The 27,365-nt window shown below is 40.7% G+C and overlaps 2 protein-coding genes and 1 long non-coding RNA gene across 3 annotated transcripts; all 3 read right to left on the bottom strand.

Annotated features, from left to right (window-relative positions):
* Positions 1 to 11,229: 11,229 nt before the first annotated feature.
* On the bottom strand, positions 11,230 to 18,615 carry LOC147826844 (uncharacterized). Its single transcript, XR_015438746.1, has 2 exons — positions 18,202 to 18,615; positions 11,230 to 12,940 (listed from the first exon to the last, which is right to left on the bottom strand). It is a non-coding gene; the product is annotated as an uncharacterized LOC147826844 (long non-coding RNA).
* Positions 18,616 to 20,266: 1,651 nt separating this feature from the next.
* LOC147826843 (olfactory receptor 2G3-like) lies at positions 20,267 to 20,632 on the bottom strand. Its single transcript, XM_087216984.1, has one exon. It carries the CDS (start codon positions 20,630 to 20,632, stop codon positions 20,267 to 20,269), a length of 366 nt encoding a protein of 121 aa, XP_087073110.1.
* A 45-nt stretch (positions 20,633 to 20,677) lies between these two features.
* LOC147826842 (olfactory receptor 2B11-like) lies at positions 20,678 to 21,046 on the bottom strand. The gene has a single exon (XM_087216983.1). The coding sequence runs from the start codon at positions 21,044 to 21,046 to the stop codon at positions 20,678 to 20,680; it is 369 nt and encodes a 122-aa protein (XP_087073109.1).
* Positions 21,047 to 27,365: the final 6,319 nt, after the last annotated feature.

Genomic DNA, 27,365 nt, shown 5'->3' with positions numbered 1-27,365 from the left:
TTATCCATTTTGATTTTAGTTTAGTGCATGATGAAAGATATGGGTCTAGTTTTTATCTCTGGCAGGTTGAAATTCAACTTTTCCCAGAACAAGTAATTAAAGAGGCTATCTTTCCTCCAGTGAGTATGGTTGGCTCCTTTGTCAAAATAAGGTGGCTGAGTGTGTCTGGAGCTCTTTCTGAAACTTCTACTCTATTCCACTTGTCCTCAGATCTGTTTCTTGCCAGTGTGATACTGTTTTTCTTACAGTGGCTTTGTAGTCGTACAGTTTCATGTTGAGGATTGTGATACCACTGTCATATCTTTGTTATCAGAATCATTTTTTTCTATTTAGTTCTTTTCTTGTTCCAAATTGTTTTCTGAAGGTCTGTGAAGCATGCTGTTGGAATTTCAATCAGGATTGCATTGAATCTATACAGCAGTTTTGGAAGTATGGCTATTTTCACTATATTGGTTTTTCCTACCCAAGAACAGGTGACGTTTTTCAATTTTCTTATATCTGCTTCAATCTCTTTTTTCAGAGTGCTGTAGTTTTCAAGGTAGAGGTCTTTTGCTTCCTACATTACATTGATTCCTAGATATTTCAGGTTTTGGATACTATTGTGAAAGGAATTTTTTTACCAATTTCTCACTCAGTGAGTCTGTTAATTGTGTACAAGAAGGCTATTGATTTTTGAGTATTGACATTTTATCGAGCTACTCTACTCAATCTGTCAATTAAGTCTAAAAATCTTTTAGCAGAGTTTTGGGAGTCTTATATGTAGAGTATTATGTCATTAGCAAATAATGACAGTTTAACTTCTTCCTTTTCTTTCTTTATTCCTTTTATTTTTTTTCTCTTGTCCAATTGCTTTGGGTAACATTTCCAAAACTATACTGAACAGGAGTGGTTATAGTGGACATCCTTGTCTTGTTTCTGATTTAGCTTCAAAGATTTCAGTTCTTGACCATGTAATATGATGTTGGCTATTGGTTTTTCATGGATAGCCATAATCAGATTGAGATAAAGACCATTTATTCCAATTGTCTCTAGGGGTTATATTATGAATGGGTTTTGAATTTTGTTGAATGCTTTTTCTGCATGTCTTGAGATGATCACATGGTTTTTGTCCTCAACTCACTTAATATAGTGTATTACATTTATTAATTTATATATGTTGAACCATCCTTGCATCCCTGGGATGAATTCCACTTTGTCATTATGTATGATCTTCTTGATGATCCTTTGTATTCTGTTTGCCAGTATCTTATTGAGGATGTTTGCATCTATGCTCATTAGAACTATGGCCTATAGTTCTCTTTTTTGGATAAGTCTTTCTCTGTTTTCAGAATAAAAGTGATGTTTGCTTCTAAGAATGAATTTGGGAGTATTGCTTCCTTTTTAATTTTATTAAAGAGTTTGAGAAGCAGTGGCATTAGCTCTTCCCCAAATTTCTTGTAGAATTCAGCACTAAAGCCATGAAGATCTGGGCTTTTCTTTGTTGATAAATTTTAAATTATGTTTTCAATTTCACTGATAGAAATTGGGGTGTTTAGAATTTTTATATCTTCTTTCAGCTTTGGTAATTCATCTGTATCTATGAATCTGTCCATTTTCTCAGTATTTTCCATTTTATCTGTATTTTCCATTTTATTGGAGTACAGGTTCTTGAAGTAGGTATTAATGATCCTCATCTGATCCACATCTGTTGTGATTTCACTCTCTTCATTCCTAACTGCATGGATTTGAGCCTTTTCTTCCTTTGTTTATAGTAGTGGCTAAGGGTTTGTTTATATTATTTATTTTTTCAAAGAACCAAGTTTTTATTCATTGATTTTTTTGGTATCATTCTCTTAGTCTCCACTGCATTAATTTCTGCTCTGATCTTTATGCTTTCCTTCCTTATATGAGCTTTTGGTTTGTCATTCTCTTCTTTTCTCTAGGAGCTTGAGGTTCAGCATTAGGTTGTTTATTTGAGCTTGCTCTGTTTTCCTTGTATAGGCATTCACTGCTATGAATTTCCCTCATAGAACTGCTTTCACTGTGTCCCATAGATTCCTGTATGTTGTACTGGCATTATCATTTAATTGTAGAAACTGTCTAATTTCTTCTTTAATTTCCTCTGCGACCCATTGGTTTTCAGTAGGGTGCTGTTCAATTTCCATGTGTTTGTGAAGTTCTTGTGGCTTCTTATGCTATTGATCTCCACTTTAATTAAACTATGGTCTGATAATTCACAGAGGATAACTTCAACTCCTTTGCATTCATTTAAACATGTTGTATGAGATAGCATGTGGTCTATTTTGGAAAATGACCCATGTACACCTGAAAAGAATGTGCATTCTGATTTTGTAGAATGGAACACTGTTTAGATATCTATTAAGTCCATTTGTTCAAAAGTTTGGTTTACTTCTAGTATTTATTGTTCCCTTTTTGTCTGGATAATCTCTCTATTGTGACAGTTGGGTATTGATGTTCCCCACTACTATTGTATTAGTGCTTATTTGACTTTTCATATCTGTTAATATTTCTTTTATATAGTTGGTTACATGAGTATTTGGTGCATATACATTTATTATTCTCATCACTTCATCTTGGACTGTTCCCTTTACAAGTATGTAGTGACCTTCTTTGTCTCTCTTTATTAGCTTTGGTTTGAAATCTACTTTGTCTGCAAATAAGATAGCTATCCCTCTTTTCTGGCTTGCTGTCACAGGGAGAATTGTTTTCCATCCTTTTACTGTCAGTCTATGTTTTTCCTTTTGAATTAAGTGTGTTTCTTGTATACAACATAGTGTTGGATTTTGCTTCTTAATCCATTCTGCCAGTCTCTTTCTTTTTATTGGTGAAGTGAGGTCATTAACATTGATGGGTATACCTAATACATATAGACTTGTCTTTGTCATGATATTTTCCTGTTGTTGGCTATTTTATTTTTATATCCCCCTCCCCTTTCCCTTTAATTTTTGGCCTTGCCTGGTGGCTTTGCTTTGTTGGCCCTCATGGAATAGTGACCCTCATTGTCTTTTTCTAGAATATTGTTTGGAATTGTTTGGAGTGCTGTTTTGTTATGAAGTTTCTCTGGTGTTCTTTGTTGTTGAAGTATCTTATTTCTCCATCAATTTTGAAATATAATTTTCCAGAATGCATCAATCTAAGTTGGAGGTTATTTTCTTTTAAGGCATGAAATACTTCACTCCAGGCTCTCCTTGACTTGAGGGTTTGTGTTGAAATGTCTGCTGTGATCCTGATGGGCTTTCCTTCGTAGGTGATTTGTTTCTTTTCTCTTACTGCTTATAGGATTTTGTTGTTCTGTTGGGTTTCTGGGATCTTAACTACTATATGTCGAGGTGTAGATTTTTTTTTTTTATCATGGCTTGTTAGAGGCCTATATGCCTCACTTATTTGTGTGTGAAATTCTTTTCCTCTGCTTGAGAAATTTTCTGCCATTACTGCTATCAACAGCTTATGTCATTTGTACTTTCTTGAGCTTTTCCTTGGACTCCTATCAGTCTTATGTTATACTTCTTTGCATCATCTAGGAGCTGCTAGATCAATATCTCATGGTCCATTACTATTTTTAAAAAAATCTTTCTTTTCATGGTCACTAACCACAATCCTATCTTCTATATCTTATATTCTGTTTTCAACCGGGCTCATTTTGCTGTGAAACTTTTAAGATCCAGATATATGCTCAAACCGTGCAGTGTTTTCCAGGGACAGTGTGGCTCAGAGAGATGCTGTCTCTAAGCAAATGTGTTGGGGTGGCAGGGGGGCATACATATTTGAAAGTGTTACTTGTTCTTGTTGGATCATCCCTTCAATAAGCATGTAGTGACCTTTTTCTTCTGATCAGTTTTAGTTTGCTGGTTACATTGAGAGTAAAATTATTAACCTCCCCCTCTTTGCAGGGCCCTGCTTCATGAATTAACTTGCAATTTTTTGTTTTTTAGTCTTCAGATATGTTTTGATTAGTTTAGTTTCTTGAATGCTGCAGACTGTTGTTGGCATTGTCTGGTGGCATCACAACTGTTAGCAGAGTAGGCATCCATGCGTATTTTGAAAGAAGGCAGTTGGAAGGGGAATGTTCCAATGTACTTAGAAAGGGTCGGCAGGACAGTACCACTTCTGAAGGTCAGGATCAGAATACTTTTCTAAAAAGTGGAGTCAGCACTTTGACTGACAAAGTCTGAGAATCTTATAGGCTTCAAACAGAAGAGGAGACCTGAGTAACAACTGACATGGCAAGTAAAAAAAAATGTGTTTTTCTACACTATGATATATGTTACAAAACTCTGTCTAGAAATGCTCTATTTAGCTCATGTAGCATGTGGGTCACCAAAGTTTGCGGCCTTCACTTTGAGCTCCTGTTATTTGCATTGATGGGTGAACAGAGGCACTTCCTGGTCTCAGGAAGTCATAGGTTTGGTGACATCTAGTGGGCCTGGTTTGTCTGATATGGATAAATCTTATTGTTACCCAATGTCACTCCGAGGGATATAGTGTGTTCATAAAAGGCATTAGTCAGAGACTAGAAGTTGTGGCCTGGCTGGTACTCCTCCAACTATGTAGATGCAATGGTACTGGATTAACCATAGCAGTGGCTAAAACTGCCAGCCCCACTGTGAGAAAAGCTACTGTGATGTCCCTCAGCAAATCTTTGAAAGTAGATTCTCCTCCATAGGGTCAGACTTAATCTTAAGGGCAGAAGAACAATAGTAAATGACTAGATGACAACTGGTGCAGTATCAAGCTCTTCTGTTAGAAGGTACACACAGATGAGTGGTACTTTTGTTCTGGGTTTAAAATTCTGTCTGATGGCAAATTGGGTTCAGTTTTAATGAAAAACTATAGGAAAGGTGAAACATTTTTATTTTGTTGGCATAAATACTATTTTGTCCAGAATCACAGTATTGTTGGGAGCATTTCAGAGTGTAGATTTAGGGAGGGAAAGTAATGAGATGTAAAGAAAGATGATTATGAAGAGAGAATATTTTTCAATAAGAATTTTAAATGGTGAGATTTTGTCATAGTTTAAATTGTGTAAGTTTTGCCAGGGTTTAAGTTTGAGAAAGGAAGTTGAAATGTGCAGTGACTTTGGCTATGGCTTACACTCGAAAGAGCAGCCCAGAGTGGATCCAGGAAGGTTATTAGCTATAGCAGGTGTCAGGCTCTGGAGCAGTGGACCCAATCCTCTTGAGAGACTAGAGGGGCCCAGGCAGCAGCATTTCAAGTCCCTTTGGGGTGTTCCTAGAATCCAGATATACTGACCCACTTCTATGGAGAGCTTGTGTCAGGTAAATCTATGATTCTTCTCGACTCACATAGGTCATTTTTCTCCTAACAAGAGTCTTTTTATCTGACTATGTTCTATTCTGATTTTGGATAGTAAATGTGCATTGTTGTAGCTTGAAGAGCTCACTAGGTGTTTGTACTGGGGTGGCTCTGGGTGCCAGGACAGCACTGAGGCAGTGGGTATTGGAGCTGTGCCTGTGTGCCCCCTTTGGCATTCAGTCACTGTCTGTGTTGTTTTGGTCTCCACAAGGCCCTCTGGTAGGCTGATAGTGAGAAGGGCAGCAACACTTTAGTGGGAAGTTGTTGCCTTGCATAGGCCCATTGTGTGTCCCTCTGCAGGAAATGCTGAGGTTGGCAGGATGCACATGCAAAGCAGGAGGAGGCTGCAGGCTTACCCCTTAGCTGGCCATAGGGCAAGATGGGTTGCAGTTTCATGGAGCTCATTCCTCTATCTTTAGTTAAGCAATGAAGAATTGCTGTCAGACATAAACGTTGTGAGAGTGTGCTGTGGGCAAGGAGCACACCTTCTCACAAACACCGGGAAATGCCAACTTCAATTGGTGTGGTTTTTGCATGGGTGGAACCTATTAATCCATTTTATGTAATGCCCTTGTTTGTTTGTTTGCAACCATGAGGTTTAGCTTCACATAATCCAGGATTATAACTCTTCCCCTCAGATAAGGATGAGATCTTTTCTTGCTGCTAATGATCAGAATTAAAGCATGATAGCTATTTCCAAATTAAAGTTGCCAATCCCAGTGAGGTGTGGTGCCTGAGAATGTAGCTGTATATTTCTCTGTGTGTGCAGCTAGTGATCTGCTGCTCACAGAAATCCACTCCTGACCTCTGGGATGTCTCCAAAGGCCATTTCATCTTTGACTTCTAAAGTTCCCCAGGCCTTGAGGAGGGAGTCATATACTCTGGACTCCTCACTCTCACCCTGTTTCTTTGGTGACAGTTTTGGTGCAGAGTAGGTCTTGTAGCCAGAGAATGAATGGCACTGTCAGACTAGAAAGGAATTTGCAATTAAGTTCCTCACACACTTTGGACTTGCTAATGGGCTGCTCTGCTATCCAAGGAGGTATCTGGACTGTGTTTCCAAGTGTGAGTGCATCTGATCTGGGCTCTATTTTTAAGGTCAAGAGACATAGAAGTGAATGCTGATTGGCTAATTCCAGTCCAGGGGTCACTGGGTCTTAGAGTAGTGACTGGTAATTTAAGGAGTTCAGTGGGGCAGTTATGTCCTTGTGATGACCAGATGAGGAATTTGCCCCTGGAGAGAATATCTCCAATTTACAGGATGATGGGTGTTTGTGAGGTGAAGTTACTGTTCTAACAGAGTATGGCTGCTCTGGAGAAGGTGGTGGTGTAAGATTTCAAAGTGTAGGAGGTATTGACAATAGTTTGTCCTTATGAACAAGACAAGAAGCAGTTTGGAGGCTGCTCTCAGACCAGAAGCACTGGGAGGAATGCACTCTTGCTGTTACAGAAGCTCAAGTTATAATGGCAGTGGAGTGAGGAACCTAAGTAATACACTTTAGTAGTAGTTATAGTAGTTGTATCTTTAACCTCTTGTTAAAGTGTGTGTTTTCCATGTTAAGCTGATGATGGCACAATGCTTCCACTAGGTATCTCTTCCAATTGTTATCCAGAGGAGGCCCTGTTAACCCACATCTCACTGAGGCAGTCAGTGTGAGAGTTTTATTCCTTGGGTAGGCAGTCAGATGCCCTGGGTCAGCTGCCAAGAAGTTACAGAAGAGGATTATCATCTTTCTGCTCCCTTAAAATGAGGTAGGATGAACTCTCTCAGGGAGGAAATTAGACAGTTGAGAAGTAAGTGCCTCATTTTACTTATGCCAGCCAGAAGGGTGTGTGACTTGGCCAGTGGCTGTGAAAGACCTGCTCATTGCTTCCTTTCTCTCCCCTTTCTCCCTGGTGGACTGGGCCCATTTGTCCCAGGATCCTCCCTGATTATTTGATGACTACTCTTATAAAGGCCACTCCAACATAAGCGCACTTGGCTCTCGGCTGCTGTGTTCCTCCATGGCTCTCACCACTTCAGGTTGCTGGTCTGCCACATCTTTATTTTGTGTACTTTTAATTTTATTAGTACCTGTTGGTAGTAACAAAGTTTAGATTCACTGGGAGTGGCCTCATGTACATAATATGATGTGTTCTTTAAAAAAAAAATCTTCTTCCACTTTCCATCTCCTCAAGATTAGTCAGAATAGACACCACATATTGATAAAAGGAACATTCCAACACGAAGATGTAACAATTGCACATGGACATGTGTGGAGTGTCAGAGGCCTGGAGCACCCAATTTTATAGTATAAACTCTACAGGACATGAAAGAAGAGATGGGCCCCAATAAAATAATACAAGTTGACCCTACTACACCACTCTCACCAATATATAGGTCATCAGACAACAAATCAACAAAGGAACATTACAGTTAAGCTAAACTATAGATCAAGTTGATTAGCAGACATCTGCAGAATATCTTGTGCAAAAGCTGAAGGATGTGTATTCCTTTTCACTATTGGCACAAACAACCTTTCTCCAAAATGGTTACTTTTTTAATTCATTAAGTTTATTGGTGCATTTTAGGTATACAATATGATAGCATTCATCTTTAGGAATTTGTACCTTTACATGATATATCTTTGTTCTTATGTTTTCCCCATTCCCCTGCCCTCCCTTCAACCCTTCCACCCCTCCCTATTTACAAAAACTTTGTTTCTGTTTTTTCCTTTTCTCATATTTATTTCTTTCCCTTCTTTACTTTCCCCATCCCCTCCCCTTCACCCTTCCCCTTTGGACTTTTTCTTCTTCTTTGACATTATCTATTATATATTTTGATCCTCATTTATAGTTTCAGTTTCTCACACCAGAGAAACTATTTGGTATTTACACATGTATGTCCTATTTATTTCACTTAAGGTTATGTCCTCAATGTGCACCCACTTCACCATAAATGTCTCTAGTTTCTCATTCTTTATGGCTGAGTAGTACCCATTTTATTAAAAAAAAAACCACATCTTTATCCAGTCTCCAGTTGATGGGCAATTGAGCTGGATACATATTTTAGCTATTATAAACCGTGCTGCAAAATGGTTACATTTTAGGACACTGAATAGGATTTAATACTATGAAAAAAGGGGAGAATTTCTTGTGTCTTATCATAACATAATGAAATAAAGGAAGAAACCAATTGCAAGAGAGAATGCAGAAATATATAAACACGTAAAGATTGACACATTTTTTAGTTTTTCAGCTCTGAGCACTGAAGCCAGACCTCCTACGTGCTAAGCAAGTGCTATACCACTGAGCTATAGCTCTAGTATTTTAAATTATTATTTTTACTTAGAGTTGGTTAAATTGCCAAGAATGTCCTTATACTTGGGGATCTCCTGCTTTGCCTGAGTAGCTGGGTTACAGATGTGCTCCACTACACAAGGCTTGAACAATACACTTTTGTAATAGCAATGAGTCATGGAAGAAATTAGGGAGATCTTTAAAAAATTTCTGTAATTTATTGAAAAGAGACACAATCTAACAGAATCAGGAGACACTTTGAAAGCTGTTGTAAGAGGAATGTTTATAGCTATGAGTTCCTGCATTAGGAAACAAAGACACATAAATTAGCTACCTAATGATGTATCTTAAAGCTGAAGGCAAATAAGAACAAACCAAGACTCAAATCAATAGAAAGAAAGCAAGAATAAGGATCAAAGCAGAAGTAAATTAAACAGAAACCAAAACAACATTATAGAGAATCAATGAAATGAAGAGTTGGTTTTTAAAGTGGTAAAGAAAATGAAGAAACTGAGTAAAACTAAGAAACAGAGGATCCCAAATAAACAAAATTTGAGGTGAAAACTGAAATAATGCAACAGACAAACTGAAACCCCAAGGATCATTGAGAATGTTTTGAAAAAGTGTATGCCAAAAATCTACAAAATATAGAAAGAAGAAATGGACCAACTTTGAGATACATATGTTTTACTGAAACAAGCAGCTATAAATTATTCAGATATATCAGTAATAAGCAATGAGATTGAAGCAGTAGTAGTCTCCTAATAAAGAATTCCCTAGGACTGGAAAGATTCTTTTCCATATTTTACAAGATTTTAAAAGAGGAAATTATTCAAATGCCCCTCAAACTATTCCATTAAATTCAGTGAAGGAATATTTCCAAACATATTCTATGAAGTCATTATTATCCTACTACCCAAATCTGATAAAGACACCACCACCACAACAAACAAACAATATCCTTGATGAGCACAGTTGCAAAAGTTTTCAATAAAATATCTGCAAATAGAACCCAATATCACATTAAAAATCATGCAACTTGATCGTGTTTCTCACATTCCTGGGATGCAAAGTGTGTTCAAAATACAGAAATCAAAATGTATACAAAATCAAATAAGTAGAATCAAAGTTTAAAAACATATGATGCTCTGAACAGATGCAGAAAATTCTTCAGTAACATCTAATATTTCTTCATGATTAAAGTACTGAGTAAAGTAATTATAGAAGAATCATATGTCAGCATAAAAATGGTTATATTGCCAAGCCCTGACTCAACATCATAATGGGTGGGGGAGATTCTGAAAGATCTCCTTGAAACTCTTGAGCATGACCCAGGCCTCTATTCTCATCACTCTTATTCAATATGGTAATGGAATCTTCACCATGAATAAATACACAAGGGATGGAAATAAAAGTGAGATAAACAGAGAACAATGAACTCAAATTATTCCTGGTGTAGGTGACATGATTTTATAACTAGAAAATTCTAGACTCCACTAAGTGTCTTCTACTGATAAATCCAGCAGGGTAGCAGGAAACATGATCAACATACAAAATGAGTAGGTGTCCTGTATAATAATCACAAATTCACTAATAAAGATACAGAAAAAAAATCCATTCACAATACACACACACACACACACGCACGCACACACTCTAAAATGTCTAGGAATAAACATACCCAATAAGTAAAAGAGCTCCATAATGAAATTTTTAAATCATTGAAAAAATGGAAGAAGGCACTAAATGATGCAAAGACCTCCCATGCACTTGTTTTGGGAGATCTACTATTGTTAAAATGGCCATACTAGCAAAAGTAATCATCAAGATACCAATGACAGATTATTCACAGATCATTCAAAGATGGAGAAAAAATGTCAAATTCTATATGAAAGAAATTATATGGAAAATATTGAGTAGGCAGTGCGGTCCCAAGCAAGAAAAACAATGGTTGATGAACCACAACACCTGATTTGCAAATAGCTATAGATTTGTTTCCTTAAAAATTTTATTTTTTATTAGTGGATGGTTGCAGTACACAATCATTACCTTCCTTTTGGAGAATTGGTACATGTACATAACACATTTCAATTCTTTTTTCATCTCCTTCTCTACCCTAACTCAAACAGAGGGGTGTTGTTCAATAGATAAAAATAGATGAACTAGGCATAAGCCTATGCACTTTCAGCCATCTTGTCCTCAACAAAGTAGCTAAAACTTACACTGGACAAAAGAGCCTCTTTCAACAAATGAGACTGCGAAACTGGGCACAACTTGTAGAAGACTGACACTAGATTCCAATGCCTCACTCTATGGAAACATCAACTCAAAAACGGACTAAAGATCTTAATGTAAGTCTTGAAACTGAAAGGAAGGGAAGAAAACACAGTGGAAACTCTTCAAAATATTTGGACAGACACTAATTTCCTGAACAGGATGCAACAGCTCAGGAAATACAAGCAAGAACTGACAAATGAGATTTCATGAAATTAAAAGGCTTTTGCACACATAGCCAAGGAAATAATAAAAAGAGTGAAGTGACAATGTGTCCCGGCCCGCGGGTAAGTCAACGGAGACCCTAGAGGGGGAGCGAGGATGAGAGGGGACAGGGGACACGAGAGATGGAGACAAGACAGGTTTCTGATCAAGTCTCGTTTATTGCAGAAGCTGTTACAACATATATACCGTAGGGCTAGAGGGGAGGAGCAAGAGGAGGGTACTGGGGCTACTTCCTTGTTGCCGGGTAGATTTGCAGCAGGCCCGGATATGTCCATAAAAGGCACTCAAGAGTTCTAGCGGGGGGGCAAGGCCCCCCACAGGTCCTCCCTTTAAAATTATAATTTTAGAAAGGCGTCAGGAGAGCCAAGCCTGCGGGGGCTGAGCCTGTCTTGGGTCAGAGCAACACACGTGTCTGCACCGTGCACCTTACCCGTCATCGGTTAACCAGAGAATCAAGGCTCTGGCACCTGTCTTAGGCGGCACACGAGGGCTCTCTCATTGCATGGCACGCTTGCTCAGTTGCCCGTCATTGGCTTGCCAGCCCACTCACCAGGTGGGGCGAGAACACTTCGCCACGGCAAGGACCTAATCGATGGTCCGACATTCGTCCTGGTCAGCCATTGCCAATCTATTATAGTAGACCTGTATGGGCGCTGTTTTTATTGCCTCTATCTGGGCTCTAAGAAAGGCCATGATTTTGTTATAAAGTACGGGCCCTAAAGAAATGAGCAAGAGTAGACCCAATAAGGGTCCCAGCAAAGGGAGGAGATAAGGGAGGAAACCATTGAGGCCAGTCCAGAGGGGATTTTGAGTGAATTTTTGTCGTCATCTGTTTAAATCTTCCTGAAGTTCGCGAATTTTTCCCCTGACGATCCCAGATTTGTTGGCATAAAAACAGCAATGTTCATTTAAGGCTAGACTGTGAATAAGAGAGTTAAGCTACCCTGATTAAGCTTTTGAAGATAACCAATGTGGACATGCTACAATAACATATTCAGAACTTAACCAATATGAACGTTTTGTAACAACATATTTAGTGCTTAAATATCAAGGACAACCAATACAATCAATTTATAACATATTTAGATAATATTCATTGTGATATGTCTCCCATAAGATTATATAATATAAAATTTACTAGGGGGTCCCTTTAATGAATTAAGACCAGAATAATCATTTTCTGGGTGGCCACTTCTATATTCATCAAAGGGAGTTCCCATCTATAATCGTTTTGACAAACAATTAAGAATATATATCTTTTTATTTTATAACTGTTAATTGTAATTTGATTGTTGCGTGTGGGTAACAATGCACGTCACTTTCATAAAATAAATTTCAGTGGTACTTTGATCAATTAACAACCTGGGAAGAAAAGCATGTCTTTAGTTTAATAATATTATCTATAAGTCAATTTAACAATAGGCGAATATCCTTTGAAGAGGAAGGAACATATTGAGCTCAACTGTACAAACACAAACAACAGACAATAGACAAACATATAAGACAGTGTGTAAAATTAGGGTGCACCCAAATATAACTAGCCAAATTGAATTATACTATACTCTTGATGATTATTAGATTGTAATTGTAGGTGCCATTGTTAACTGGTTAAGATTGGACAACGTCAGGTCATCGGCATCATCAGCACACCTATCAACTTGTTTTACTAGGCGTTCTGGGAGCCACCTGGCTGACTTCATTTCCTTGGAGTAAATACACACCGATCCTCAGCCCCAGATAAGTACAGGATCCGGCCCGTGCCATGAGTGGTCCAGGGGGTCTTTCCACATCACCGAGGCAAATTGTCGTTGCGTCTCTGGTTGCCAGAAACGATTGGCTGCAGATAAACCTTTGGCATCCAAATTTAAGAAGTTAAGAATAAATAGTGCATGTGATATCAGATTTCTAGGAGACCCCTTAGTAGGATACCATTCCCCCTTTTTTATTTTGTCTAAAGTAATTTTAAGTGTGAGATTAGCCCTTTCTATAATGCCTTGTCCCTGTGGATTATATGGGATTCCCGTTATATGTGTTATTGTAAATTGTTTGTAAAATTTGGAGAAGCCAGAGCTGATATAGCCAGGACCATTATCTGTTTTAATTTGTTGTGGGCAGCCAAGCACTGAGAAGGCAGTGAGGAGATGAGCAATGACGTGTTTAGTAGCTTCCCCAGATTGCAGGGTGGCAAATATGAATCCACTATATGTATTAATGTTGACATGTATATATTTAAGATTTCCAAATTTAGGGTAATGTGTGATGTCCATTTGCCATAGGGCATTTGGAATCAAGCCACGAGGATTAACTCCCAGATGAGGTGTAGGAAGGTGCAGAGTGCACGTAGGGCAGGCCTTAACAATTTGTCTAGCTTGTTCTCTAGTAAGCTTATACATAAGGCGAAGCGTGTGAGCATTAAGATGATGGAATTGGTGTGCCTTCTGTGCTTGGTCAATCGGACTGGGGGCATCAGTATTTATTGAATAGGCAAAAGCCTGAGGTCTTGTGGCTAGGTCTGCTAAGCGGTTGCCCTCTGCAAGTGGGCCGGGTAGGTTAGAGTGGGCTCGAAGGTGCCCAATGAAAAAGGATTTGGATCGTTTTCTGATTAGATCTTGTAATTGGAGGAAAAGACCACCAGTCTGAGAGGCAAGTTTGATCAGTCCACATGTTTCTAATAAGGGAACAGATTGGGCAATGTAAGCACTGTCAGTAAAGAGATTAAAAGCTCAGGCAGGAAATGCGGTAAAGACCGCTATGACTGCCTGGAGCTCGGTTAACTGGGCCGAAGAGTGGGCGGTTTGGAACTGGACAATGTTATCATCCCACACATAGGCAGCCATTCCAGTGGAAGAACCGTCTGTAAAAACGGGTAGAGCCTCTGGCAGAGGAAAGCAAGAAGTGATCTTCGGGAAAATGAAGTCATGTCTGTTGGCAAAGTCAATAAGTTTGCTGGGAGGATAGTGGTTGTCCAATAACCCTGAATAAGAAGCAAGAGCAATTGGGCAGGAATCGGTGGTTTGTATAAGCCAATCGACCTGGTCCTTAGGGTAGGGTTGGATAATGACATCAGGTTCTTTTCCAAAGTACATCTTTCCATGGTCTCTGCCCAAGATAACTAGGTCTGCAACTGCAACATAATAGGGGTAAAAGACCCGCTTAGGGGAAACTGGGAGATGAACCCACAAAAGGGGAGCGGTTTGCCAAAAGACAGCAGTGGGAGAGAGGGAGGTTTTGCAGATGATATACTGTAAAGGAGAGTTATAATCCATAAAATTAATTGTTTGATTTTGAATGGCTTGTTCCACTGTACTGATGGCTTTGCGCCCCTCGGCAGTGAGCTGTCGAGGTGAAGTAGGGTGGTTATCACCTTGTAGGGTATCATAGAGAGGCTTCAGGTCATGTTTAGTGAGCTTTAAATAGGGCATAAGCCAATTAATGTCTCCTAGCAATTTTTGGAAGTCATTTAAAGTCTTAAGACCGTCCAGCCGCAAGGTAAGCTTTTGGGAGGAAATGTGATGTCCCTTCATCTGAAATCCAAGGTAGTTATAAGGGTCTTTTAGTTGAACCTTATCAGGGGCAATCTGGAGGCCATGAGATTCAAGTGCCCGTCGAAGGTCAGCATAACAAGCTAAAACCTCACTTCCTAATTGCCCCGCTACAAGGATATCATCCATGTAATGGATAATATACATTTGAGGCCAATTGTCTCGGGTGGATTGGAGTGCCGCGGCTACAAATGACTGGCACAGGGTGGGACTATTGGCCATGCCTTGGGGCAGAACCAGCCACTGAAAGCGCTGCATTGGGGTACAGAAATTGGTCGCTGGAAGGCTAAATGCGAAGCGTTTTTGATCAGCAGGATGTAAGGGAATGGTGAAAAAGCAATCCTTTAAATCAATAATAATCTTGTAATACCCAAGGGGAATGGCTACCGGCGAAGGGAGACCAGGTTGTAAAGCTCCCATGAGTACCATGGTTTTATTAACTGCTCTAAGATCTTGTAAGAGTCTCCATTTTTCCGACCGTTTTTTAATGACAAAAATGGGAGTATTCCAAGGGGAGTGGCTAGGAATAATATGGCCAGCATGAAGCTGTTCCTGCACCAACTGTTGAGCTGCTGACAATTTCTCCTTAGAGAGGGGCCACTGATCGACCCACACTGGATCATCTGAGAGCCAGGTAATCTTTTCAGCATGGGCCACAGGAGTGTCAATGGCCCCTATGGAAAATGGCCTAGCCCTGCCCGAGGGGGCCGAGGGACAGGCTCAATGGGGTGAGTAAGGTTTGTAGGGTGTTTCCCCAGTCCCGTTCCTGGAATGTACCCATTTTTAAACATCTGCATAGTGACAATTTCATTGGGGCTGGAAATAATTATCCCCATTTGTGATAGTAAGTCTCTTCCCCATAGATTAATAGGTAACCCTGAAATGATATAAGGTTGAATGGTGCCCTGATTACCATCTTGGTCTCTCCAGGTCAGATCTTTGGCACTTTGTTTAGGATTTTCACTCTGACCTATACCCCCGAGATGGGTGAGGGTGTCTTTTAATGGCCATGCCTGAGGCCAATCCTCTCCCTTTATGATAGTTACATCGGCACCAGTGTCAACCAGCCCAGAAAATTGTCTCCCATCTAACCACAAGGTCACGAGAGGCTTTTGTGCTGAAAGTATCTCTGACCAGTAAACATCAGATGAGCCGAATCCCTGGCTGCCTCGGGCGTTGTTTAGAGCCTTATTAGAGGTAGAGAGAAGGGGAAGGAGTAGCAATTGAGCAAATCTTTGGCCTGATTGAATGGTATTAATAACTTTGGGAGAAGAAACCATAACTTTAATTTCCCCAGAGTAGTCATTATCTATCACTCCTGGGTAAACCAACAGCCCATTTATGGTACTACTGCTTCTGCCTATTACGAGGCCAAAAGTCTCTCTAGGTAAGGGTCCAAAGACTCCTGTGGCGAGGGCCTGGACTCCCATTTCTGGGGTCAATACTGTGTGGGTGGTGGCACTGAGGTCCAATCCGGCACTTCCTTTTGTGGCTCTGATGAGGTCTGAAATGGATTGCTGTTTATTGGAGCAAAATTGAGCGCCCCGTAAATTTGTTTGGAGTTGGGGGCCTGGGGCTGGCCCCCTTTCCCGTTTCCCGAATTCGAATCCTTAAGAGGGGGAAGGGGTCGGCCCTGGGCATCAGTTTTGGATCGGCACTCACTCGCCCAATGCCTCCCCCGATTACATCGGGGGCAGGGCCCGGGGGGCGGAGCATTGGGGCCCTGCATTTTAGTGGTCGGGCATTCTCTAGCAAAATGGCCGGTGGCCCCACACCGGAAACACTTATTGCCGACGTGGCGTTGCAAAAATTGTTTGACTGTGAAGCCTTGCATGGCGGCCGCCATGGCAAGGCCCTGTTGGTAGGCGGCCCCAATCTCAGAACAAAGGCGAATGTAGCCGGAAAGGTCAGTTTTCTTTTTATAGGGGCGGATAGCGGCCTGACAGGCGGCATTGGCGTTCTCAAAAGCAAGCTGTTTAACAAAATCTGTCCCTGTCTCCGCGCTCCCAAAAATCCGGCCTGCCGCCGTGAGAAGGCGGTGGACAAAGTCCGCAAATGGCTCGTCTGGGCCCTGCCGAATGTTAGTGAGGGAGGCACTCACGTCTCCTTTGGAGGGGAGCTTTTTCCAGGCCCTAGTGGCGGCGGTCTGAATCTGGGCATATAACCCCGCATCAAATTGTATTTGTTGGTCGTTGGCGGCGTAGGCCCCCTCCCCAAGGAGCATGTCAAGCACCCATCCATTCCCCGCCTGAGCATTGCGCCTAGCAGTTTCTCGGCAATTTTTAACATATTTAGATTTCCATAATAAATAATCACCTCCTGTAAGGGTGGCGCGGGCCAGAGTCTGCCAATCAATTGGGGTGAGCCAATTTTCTGCCACCGATTCTAAAATAGCCATGGTGTAAGGTGCAGTGGCCCCATATTGAGCTGCAGCCGTTTTAAAATTTTTAATGACCTTAAAATCAAAACCACTGTGGTGTCTTCACGCCTGTCTCTGTGTGTCAGTAGTTTTAGTTACGGGAAAGGCTTCCGCATTTTTAAGTTTCAGGGATACTCCCGACCCGGATGGCACCCTAGGGGCCGCCCCTCTAACGGGGGGTCGTGGCTTAAGTTTGTCTTCTCTACGGACATTTTTATGGGCTTTGCCTGTTCTTAAGCCTTCAAGCTGGGTAATAAGTTCTTGGTGTTCCTTTTCTAACCTTATCTGTTCTTTTAGAAATTCTATTTTGTCCCGGAGTTCCTTTTGGGGATCAACAACAGGACATGCCAGAGTGGGAGTGTCGGGGCCTGAAGAGATATAAGGAGGGGGATATCCGGAGTCGCCCCACAATGCTCCCCCCGCGGGCTCCTCCGACCCGGAGCCCTCTTGGGGCGGATCTGGGGGCGGAGGCGGGCCACGATAGGCTTGAAGGGAGGGATATAGGGGCGGAACCTTCCGCGAGGGTGGGGCTGTCCTAGAGGCGGTGGCGGAAAGCAAGGAAGCAGGGGTTCGGCGAGGCCCTGCCCTACAGGGCTTGGCAGGGTTCGTGGCCGTTTGGGGTTGGTCCGAAGGGACGTCATGTCCGTCGGGGGCGGGATCGTCGTCACTGTCAAAGGACATCAAGTCCTCTTCTTTGTCTGACAAAGAAGTCGTGGTCTCAACGGGCCTGGGCCCCGGCGCCATATTGGCCCGGGAGACTGCGTCAGAATCACTGGCGGGTGTCAGCCCCTTACCATCTCGGAGAGCTACCTCCCCAGCCTGTATAGCCTGCGCCACCAGTGGATCCCTCGCTTTATGAGAAATAATATCATTAATCAAATTCCAATATGAGAACGCCGCAATAGGGACCTTCCCGGGTCCGCAAGTGGCATAATAATCCTGGAGAGCTTCCCCCACCTTTTTCCATCTCTGTTCGTCAATGGTTCCCTCAGCAGGGAACCAGGGACAGAGATCTTTAATATAATCAAAAAATCTTAACAACTGTTTGACTGTAACCTTTACCCCTCGTGCCTGTAATGTCTTCTTGAGACCTTGCACAAACAATTCGTGCTGACTAATGCCCTGTCCCATAATCGCTGCTCAACTTACCGAGGTGCAAAAAGACGGCAGGTCCACGTCAATTGCAAGCCTCTCCCGTGTCGAGTGTGCTCTTTGTTCCTCAATCTTAATCTTAGGGCCCCTGAGCAGCGTCCTTCACTGGATCCCCCGTTCTCTGGCCCCACGTTGGGCGCCACTTGTCCCGGCCCGCGGGTAAGTCAACGGAGACCCTAGAGGGGGAGCGAGGATGAGAGGGGACAGGGGACACGAGAGATGGAGACAAGACAGGTTTCTGATCAAGTCTCGTTTATTGCAGAAGCTGTTACAACATATATACCGTAGGGCTAGAGGGGAGGAGCAAGAGGAGGGTACTGGGGCTACTTCCTTGTTGCCGGGTAGATTTGCAGCAGGCCCGGATATGTCCATAAAAGGCACTCAAGAGTTCTAGCGGGGGGGCAAGGCCCCCCACAACAATGTATGGACTAGGAATCAATCTTAGGCAGCTATTTATCTGACTGATGATTAATATGCAGGAAATAAAAAGAACTAAAACAATTTAACATGAAAAGAGAAAATATTCCAACCAATGAATGGGCCAAATATCTTAATATACACTTCTCAAAAGAAGAAGTACACATGGCCAATAATTACATTAAAAATTCAACATTTGTAGTCTTCTTGGAAATGCATATCTAAACAATGTTGGGATTTCATCTATCCCAGTCAACAAGGCTATTATAAAGAATACAAAATATAATAAATTCTGGTGAGGATGCAGGGCAAGTGGAACCCTTATACATTGTTGGTGGGAATGTAAATTATTACAGCCACCATGAAATCAGTTTGGAGTTTCCTTTAAATAACAAATATAAAACTAAAGACAGAAGTACCATATGATCCAAGTTTGTCACTGCATGATATTTTGTGTAAAGTAATTAAAGTCCACGTACACTAGAGATGCTTCCACACCAGTGTTCATCATGGCACTATTCATAATAGCTAAAAATCATCCTACATGCCCATCAGTGGATGGATGGGTAAAGAAAATGATATGCATACACAGGGGAACATCATTATATGATAAAGAAAAACAATGTTGTCTCATTTGAAGAAAATTGGTGGAATTGAAAATCATTTTTCTAAGCAAATCAAGCCAGGTGGTGGAAGACAAATACATTTCTTGCCATGAATCAAATCTAGGGGTAAGAAGGAGACATGATAGGAGAAGTGGGGCTATTAGGAAAGGGAAAGGTGCCCAGAGGATTTCTGAGGGCAGCTACGAGAGGAAATAGATGGTGGTTGTGACAAAATGACTTTACATGCATGCAGATAGATGTCAAAAAGAAATCCACAATTGTGTACAATTAATATGTGGTAATAACTAGGTTAAAAGGATGGAAGGAAAGAAAAGAAAGAAGGAAAGAGGGAAAAGGAAAGAAAAAAGGAAGAAGGAAAGATTAAAATATACTGTTTGGTTTTCAATTTGTATCTCGATAGTTAACTTTATATGATCTTAGAAGACAAATGAATCTGATGCTGGAAAAATAAAAGAGGATGGAGGCAAGGGAACAAAGAATTGAAATATGTTATGAAAATGTGCCTATTACCTACAGTGAATGTAACCATTATGTACTGCACACATGTATTAAGAAAAGTAAATATGTATATGTGTGTGTCTATATATATATATAGACACACACACACGGTGAGCCTCAATAGACCAAGCTGTATGGACCATGCACTTAATTCTTACTCAAGAGACATATGAAGGATTTATTAAAGGACAAAGGCTTTCTTGGAGACAAAAGATGATAGAACTTTCTAGTCTACAGAGATTTACCAGGCACTGAGATGGTTGACCTTGAGAACTGCGAAATTTTTTTTGGAATTCATGGATGCTATTTTAAAAAGGGGGATATGATATGCCAGTATCAATGGATAAGAGGCTGCAGTTGGTCAGGAGACAGGCAGAGATGATCTGGCTTTTAAAGACTGGAACCCATACTGGGATTGCAGGATCCTCTGTCTTGACATTTTTGTTTCTCAGGGTGTAGATAAGTGGGTTGAGAACTAGGGTGCTAACACAGTAGAAGGACAAGAACTTGACCTGGGTGCTCTAGGCGGAAGGCTGGCAGTACATGTATATGCCTGGTGCAAAGTACACTGTGATCACCAGCAAGTGGGAAGTGCGGGTGCTGAGTGCCTTGCGCCTGGCTTCAGCTGAAGGTAGCTTCAGTACAGCCCTAGCAATGAAGGTGTAGGAGATGACCACCATCAGGGAAGATGTCATTCCAAATGGAGTGGTCATCAATATGAGGGCCAGGTCATTGGCAGTGGTGTCACCACAAGCCAGCTTGATGAGCACAAGAACTTCACAGAACAAGTGGTCCAGTGTGTGGTGCCCAAAGAAGGATCGCTGGAGGGTGAATGTGGTTTGAAGCAGAACATTGGCCAGGCCACTGGCCCAGGTAGCAGCTGCCATCTGCACACACACACAGAGACACATGATGAGAGTGTACTGGAGGGGCTAGCTGATGGCCACATAGCAATCAATGGCCATCATGGCCAACAGGATGTATTCAGTGCAAGCTGTCCAGCTGAAAATATAGACCTGTGTGATGCATCCCCAGGCAGCAATGGTATTGTCTGGTCCACACATGTTGGCCAGCAGCTGGGGCACAATGGTGCAGGTGATACACAGGTTCAGCAGAGAGAGGTTGTCTAGGAAGAAGTACATGGGTGTCTGGAGTCTGGGGTCCACCAGGGAGAGGAAGATTATGGAGCTGTTCCCCGCTAGGGTGAGGAGGTAGGAGATCAGGACCACTGCAAAGAGGGGCCTCTCCAGCCATGGAAACTCTGAGGAGACCAGCAAGATAAAAGTTTTGGGCAAAAGCATGTTACCCCTTTCCATGGCATCTGTTTTTAATACAGTTGACCCTTGATTTACAAACTAGATCAGTTCCCAATAACTGGTTGTAATGAATTCAGTACAGTTGAGATCTGGATGTTTGCCTGGGTACATGCTATAGATAAGAAGAGGCAGATGAATCTTCCATTAACCTAATTAACCCAAGTTGTTCATATTTCAGGTCAGTCATAATTTGAGAGTCCACTGTATATGGCTAGAAGAAAAAGGATAGATTTTTGAGGTCTAAACATGACATTTTCATTTCTTTTTCTCTTTCTTATTTACACTTTTGCAATTCCTAACGGTAGATTCATTTTCAGGTGCATACCTTGGGAACTTTTTCTGCCACAAAGAGGACATCAATGGAGTTTATTTTAGGCAATCCCCACTTTTTTATTTTTCCAAAATTTTCTTATGCTAACATTCACAAAACACAAAATTTACTAGCTCACAAGCACTGAAAAATGTAGTTCAGTAATGAAGTATGCTGATGTTTTACAACTAGGGCCACCATTCACTTCCCAAATCTTTTCATCCTGCAAATTCTACCTGTCCTGTTACATATATCTTTATTGTTCTCCACCATGGAAATCTCCATTCTCCTCTCTCTTTATATAACTTTCATCACAACAAGTTAGCATTAAGCATTTCTGATGTCATTGTCTTATTTCTCTTACATCATGTCCTAAAATTTCATCTGTAACTAGAAGTATATTCAAGATTCTGAACTTTTGTGTCTCTTATTGTACAACTGTAAAACTACATTTATACATTCATCTCCCAGTCAATGCACACATTGTTCCCATGTTTTTTGCTACTATGATTAATGGTTCTGTACACACTGGTGTCCAATACCTCCTTAGACCCTGCTTTCCACTTCTTTGGGTGTAGACTCAGAAGTGATCTCTTCACATCGTGAGGTGACACTAGGTCAATTCTGTGGAGAATAGCTGTGCTCTACTGCCCCACTGCTGGGCTGTTTTCCTTCTCCACTGTGCATCAGGGCTCCAGCCATCCACATGATGGACAGCTCTCCTGTTTTCTGTTGCTTGTCTTTGATATTTACCATTCTATTGGGCATGAAGTTGAATATAATTTTCTGAGCCTTTTTGCACTATAGAATCTGCCATAATTTTTTACAGATCCCAAGTAGACTAAAAGGTCTTCTTCACAATGCTTTCTCTCTCTTCTTCATTCATATTTATATCATTTTCATGTCATCTTTTCAAAAAATGCATTTTAATATTAAGTTTATATACATTGCAAATATTTTCACATATTCCACAATTTGAAGAATATATTTTATCTTATGAATAGGAAGCATATGCATAAACTAATTACAAAAACTGATACCATGACATTGGAAACAAAATTACTTAAAAACTGACAAAAATATGAGTGAAGTTTTATAAAATGGAATGAACAGTTGTCTAATTGATGGATATTTCAGAACCAATATTTGAATCAACCTGCAGACGTGTAGTCATCAAGCATGCTGAAGAGTCAGAAAAAGTCTCACCATATGTGAGGGGCAAATAGTACCACAAGTTTCAGAAAGAGAGAAAGCAGATCTTGGGATAAAATAGTCACTAACTGTCATGATAACTGAAAGAGATACTAGTTGCCAGTACTGAGCAGATTGTTTGTGAGAATGTGGTGAGTACTATCAAGAGGAGCTTAGTTCCAACCAAACAGGAAAAGCAGCGTTATTTGAGAGTGAGATTTTGATACTTGTTGTGACCACTATGTTTATGACTGGGAATCAGGGGTAGGGTGATGGGCACCATGTTATATCTGGAGTAATCCTATTTGAGTCCTCACTGGCCTGACACAGTGACCCTGAGAACTTAAAACAGGGCAAATCTATACCTCAATCCTCTCCCTCAGGCACTAAAATGCAATCAGTCAGGATTTGTAGAAGAGGCAGTGGATTAACAGCATGTCTGTATCAGGAGATGCAGAAACTAGTGATTCCTCATTCTAAAAATGATATTCACATAAATGATAAACAAGATGAAAACAATGATGGTAACCCACAAGAGCACACAGGAATCAATTTGGCAGCAGAGCAGCTGTGTTTTGATGGCTCAAACCCTGGCTATTTCTTAAAGTTAGGGAGTCCCTGCCCTTAGTGAGCTTCCAGCTGAGCCTCCCTCTCCTCATCTATAGACCAAAGTTTGTCACAGCCCACACACAATTTGCACTTGATCAGTGGGGTGAAGAATGCACACCCATGTGGTGAATTCAGAGGATGGTGGAGCAGAGAAGCTGGGCCATGCACCAGAGAGAGCAGAATGTCAGCCGGACAGTGCCAGAGTTCCCTGAGACCAGGGCCTATTTTCTTCTCACTGTCTCCCTAGGGATTTGCCAATCTACAGGGAGGCAGAGCTGCAGGGACAGTGCCTCCAGGCTGTGAGGAGTCAAAGATCAAACTGCAGGAGGATTCTGCTTTATATCTAATCTCCCCTTACAAGAGAAGGCACATGGTTCTAAAATGTGACTCCTGTAAAAATTATGAAAGCTTTCTTTGATCTCACACTTAAATAGAGTAAAAGAGAAGTTATGAGAAAAGTTATAGGTTGGCTTTCTTAATAGGGATACTGTCCTGATTATTAAAATCCAAAGAAACCATTCATTACATATTGGCCAGTCTTCTTTGATCTGTATAGTTGTGTTTGTTTGCTTAGGCAGCCTTTGACAATTAGATTTTAATAAAGGCAATGGGTGCACAAATTTCTTTGAGGTGGAGACTGAAGACAGCCATCCAGCTCCTCCTTTGGGATCCTGGAGGTGTTGCACAGATGCTGGTCTATGAACAACATGTTTCTTACATGGGCTCACACTGGGAGGAGACATAAGTATGCTCTATCATATTTTCAGTAAGAAATTGAATTGCATAAAAATGTTATGGCATGTCAACTTTGCAAGTCCATGTTATATATTTTCAAATATATATGCTATATTTAAGTTGATATTTGTATGCAAATATTACAGGATGTTCTAAGTATATGAACATAGAACAGCTAAATTTAGCTTTGGTCACCATCTCCCATCCCTGTATCACTGTTCACTTTTGGTCACCACAATTTACTTTTTATTTCAACCAGATCAATGCTTTTAATTCCAAATTCAAGTGAGACCATGTGTAGTTGTCTCTTAGCTCACCAGTGTTAGAATGGCTGGTGTAGAAAGACCAAGATAACAAATGTGGACAGGGCCATGGGGAGGGAACTCAGGCACACATTGGTGTGCTGTGCATTAGTGCAGCCACTGTGGAAAACAACATGAATTAAACTGCAACTGCCTAGATGGGAACAGTCACTCCCACTTCTGAATATATCACAAAGGAATTGAGGGCAGCACAGTGAAGAATTATCTGCATTCCATTGTATCACAACTCACAATCAAAATGATAGTGAATGATCTATGTGTCTATCTGTAAATGAATGACTAAAACATTGTGGTGTGTAAATGAAATATAATATTATTTAGCCATAAAAACAGGAAATCCTGTTATTTGGGACAAATGTATAAAACTGGGGTCACTATGTTCAGTGAAATAAGCCAAGCACAGAAAAAGAAATGTTGTTTTTGAAAATAACTTTCTTCATGCCAAGACATATTTGAAAAAATTTGGTTCAGTTGAGCTGTGAACATTTGGAAATAGTACAAAATTATTCTTCAGGAAACTCAGGAATGAGAAACACTTCATGGGCATCCCTTGTTACCATCATGTCAGACTTGTTATCCCTGGGATGGTTCTGTGTCCAGAGGTGCTAAACCCAATCCAATCCTCTTGTTCACCTGCTCCAGTGATCTCCAAGAATTAGAACCCTCATTTAAAGCCAGAGGAACCCTGGAACCCCTACTTTACACTAAGGCCCCAATGTGGCCCCTACATCTGCCCTTATTTTCTCTCTCTCTGACCTCATCATCTCCTCTGCCTGCTGCCCTGCAGGCCAGGATTCCTGCATCGGGATTTTCCTCTGCCTCAGTTGGTCTGCAGGAGGACACATCACCTGGAAGCACTGCAGCAGAGCCAGCTCCTCTGAGAATTGTACCATGGATTATGCTCTCTGTCTCCACATGACTGTGAATTCTGATACCACCTCAGTCCCTCTGTCACCTCACTTACTGCTTGTGAACACTCTGTGAGTTGCACATATGTTTAAATTTTTAAAAAATTCAGAGAAAGAAGAAAAAAATTTAAAAAATGGAAACAAAGTCTATGTAAATAGGAAAGGGTGGTGGAGGTGAAGGGCACAGAGGTAATGGGAGAAATATAAGAACTAAGATACATCATGTTCAGGTGACAAACACCTAATGATAAATGTAAATGTATTGCATACCTAAAATGTACCAATTAATATATAAATAAATTTTTAAAAATTCAGTTAGGGCTGAGGATGTAGTTTAGTGCTAAAGCATTTTCCAGCACACAGCAGAATCTAGCTTCATTCTCCAGTACAAATAAATAACAGTAAACAAAAATTGTTTCCACATTTACTATTATTGAATTTTTTTCTATTTACATGGTACTGTGTGCTTATTCCACACACATTACACATGTTTAATGATCAAACAGGATTGCCAGCTTCCCTATGGTATGACCTTAAAGTTTGCCTTCTCTGAACATGCATTCATTTTTAGCAACTATTTAATATTTGAATCAAAATGTAAATAAATAGTTTGTAGGGTTACTTATGTCCTCTCACAGATTTCAAGTTCCCCTCCCACTGTCACCCCATGGAAATTCTCCTGTAGTCCAACCTCCTCTATGTGTTCAAACCTCACACTCAGCTATCTTGATGAAGTTGCAAATGATGTTTCTTTCACTTTTCACACAAACTACTTATGCCTTGTCCTAAAGCCATCCAGTGCTCTAGACTAGATAGAAATTTTATTTTATCCTAAGCAAATGGTTTCTAATATCATACAGAATGAAAGAGGTGTTATTTATTTATTTTTCTGCTGCTTTTCATCTACCACCTATTTTTATTTTTTAATTAAGTTTATTGGTACATTGTAGTTATATAATACAGTTATAGTCACCATTGGCATCTTGTACCTTTTTTTTAAAGTTCTTTTATTGGTACATTGTAGATATACAACACAATTACATTTCTCATTGGGAATTATACCTTTACATAATGCATCTTGGTTCTTATTTTTTCCCCATTCGTAGCCCTCCCTTCACCCCCTCCACCCTTCCCTATTTACAAAGAACTTATTTCCATTTTTTCCATTTCCATCATTTTTCCTTTCCCTTATTTCCTTTCCCCTGCCCCTCCCACTACCCCTACCCCTTTGGACCTTTTCCTATTTTGCATTATTGATTATTCATTCTAATCATTGGTACATTTTAGGTATACAATATAATGATATTCATCATTGGAAATTTCCAACTTTACATAATCTCTCTTGGTTCTCATTTTTCACCCTTGCCCAGCCCTCCCTTCAACCCCTCCATTTCTCCCTAATTACAAAGATTTTGTTCCTATTTTTCCATTTTCTCATATTAATGCAATTCCCTTCTATCCTTTCCCCTAGCCCTCCCACTTCCTTCCCCTTTGCCCCTTTTCTTCCTATTTCACATTACTTATTATACATTTTAGTCCTTATTTACACTTTCAGTTACTTACACCAGAGAAACTATACATGTGTGTCCTATTTATTTCACTTAAGGCCATCGCCTCAATGTGCATCCACTTAGCTATAAATGTCTCTACTTTCTCATTTTTTATGGCTGAGTAGTACTCCATTTTATATTTAAAAAACCACATTTTCTTTATCCAGTCTCCAGTTGATGGGCATTTGGGCTGTTTCCAAGTTTTATATATCACAAACTGTGCTGCTATGAACATGGGCACACATATATCACTGTGGTATGATTCTTTTAATTCTTTGGGGAAGATCCCCAGCAGTGGAACAGTGGGGTCAAATGGGACTTCCAGTCCTAGTTCTTTGAGGTATCTCCATACTGATTTCCACAGTGGTTGCACCAGTCTACACTCCCACCAGCAGGGGAGCAGGGTTCCTCTTTCCCCACAGCCCTGCCAGCATTTGCTATTGGTTGATTTCATGATAGCAGCCATCTTTCTGGAGTGAAGTGGAATCTCAGCCTTGTTTTCATTTGCATCTCTCGAATGTCCAGTGATGTTGAACATTTTTTCATGTATTTATTTGCTATTTTTACTTCTTTGTCAGAGAAATGTCTGGTCATTTCAGGGCATCTTGTGCCTTTACATGATGCATCTTGGTTCTTATTTTTTCCCCATTCATCTACCTCACCTATACCCCCTCCACC

The sequence above is a fragment of the Heterocephalus glaber genome, unplaced genomic scaffold (genome assembly GCF_053883595.1).
Source record: "Heterocephalus glaber isolate CG9 unplaced genomic scaffold, H.glaber_assembly_v1.0 deba00001461, whole genome shotgun sequence".
Lineage (NCBI taxonomy): Eukaryota > Metazoa > Chordata > Mammalia > Rodentia > Bathyergidae > Heterocephalus > Heterocephalus glaber.
The sequence above is the reverse complement of the archived record's forward strand: the minus strand, read 5'-3'. Positions and strand labels throughout refer to the sequence as shown.

Bases quoted from the DNA above. Each gene is read 5' to 3' on its own strand.
- LOC147826842 (XM_087216983.1), bottom strand. From the start codon at position 21,046: ATGCTTTTGCCCAAAACTTTTATCTTGCTGGTCTCCTCAGAGTTTCCA.
- LOC147826843 (XM_087216984.1), bottom strand. From the start codon at position 20,632: ATGGCAGCTGCTACCTGGGCCAGTGGCCTGGCCAATGTTCTGCTTCAA.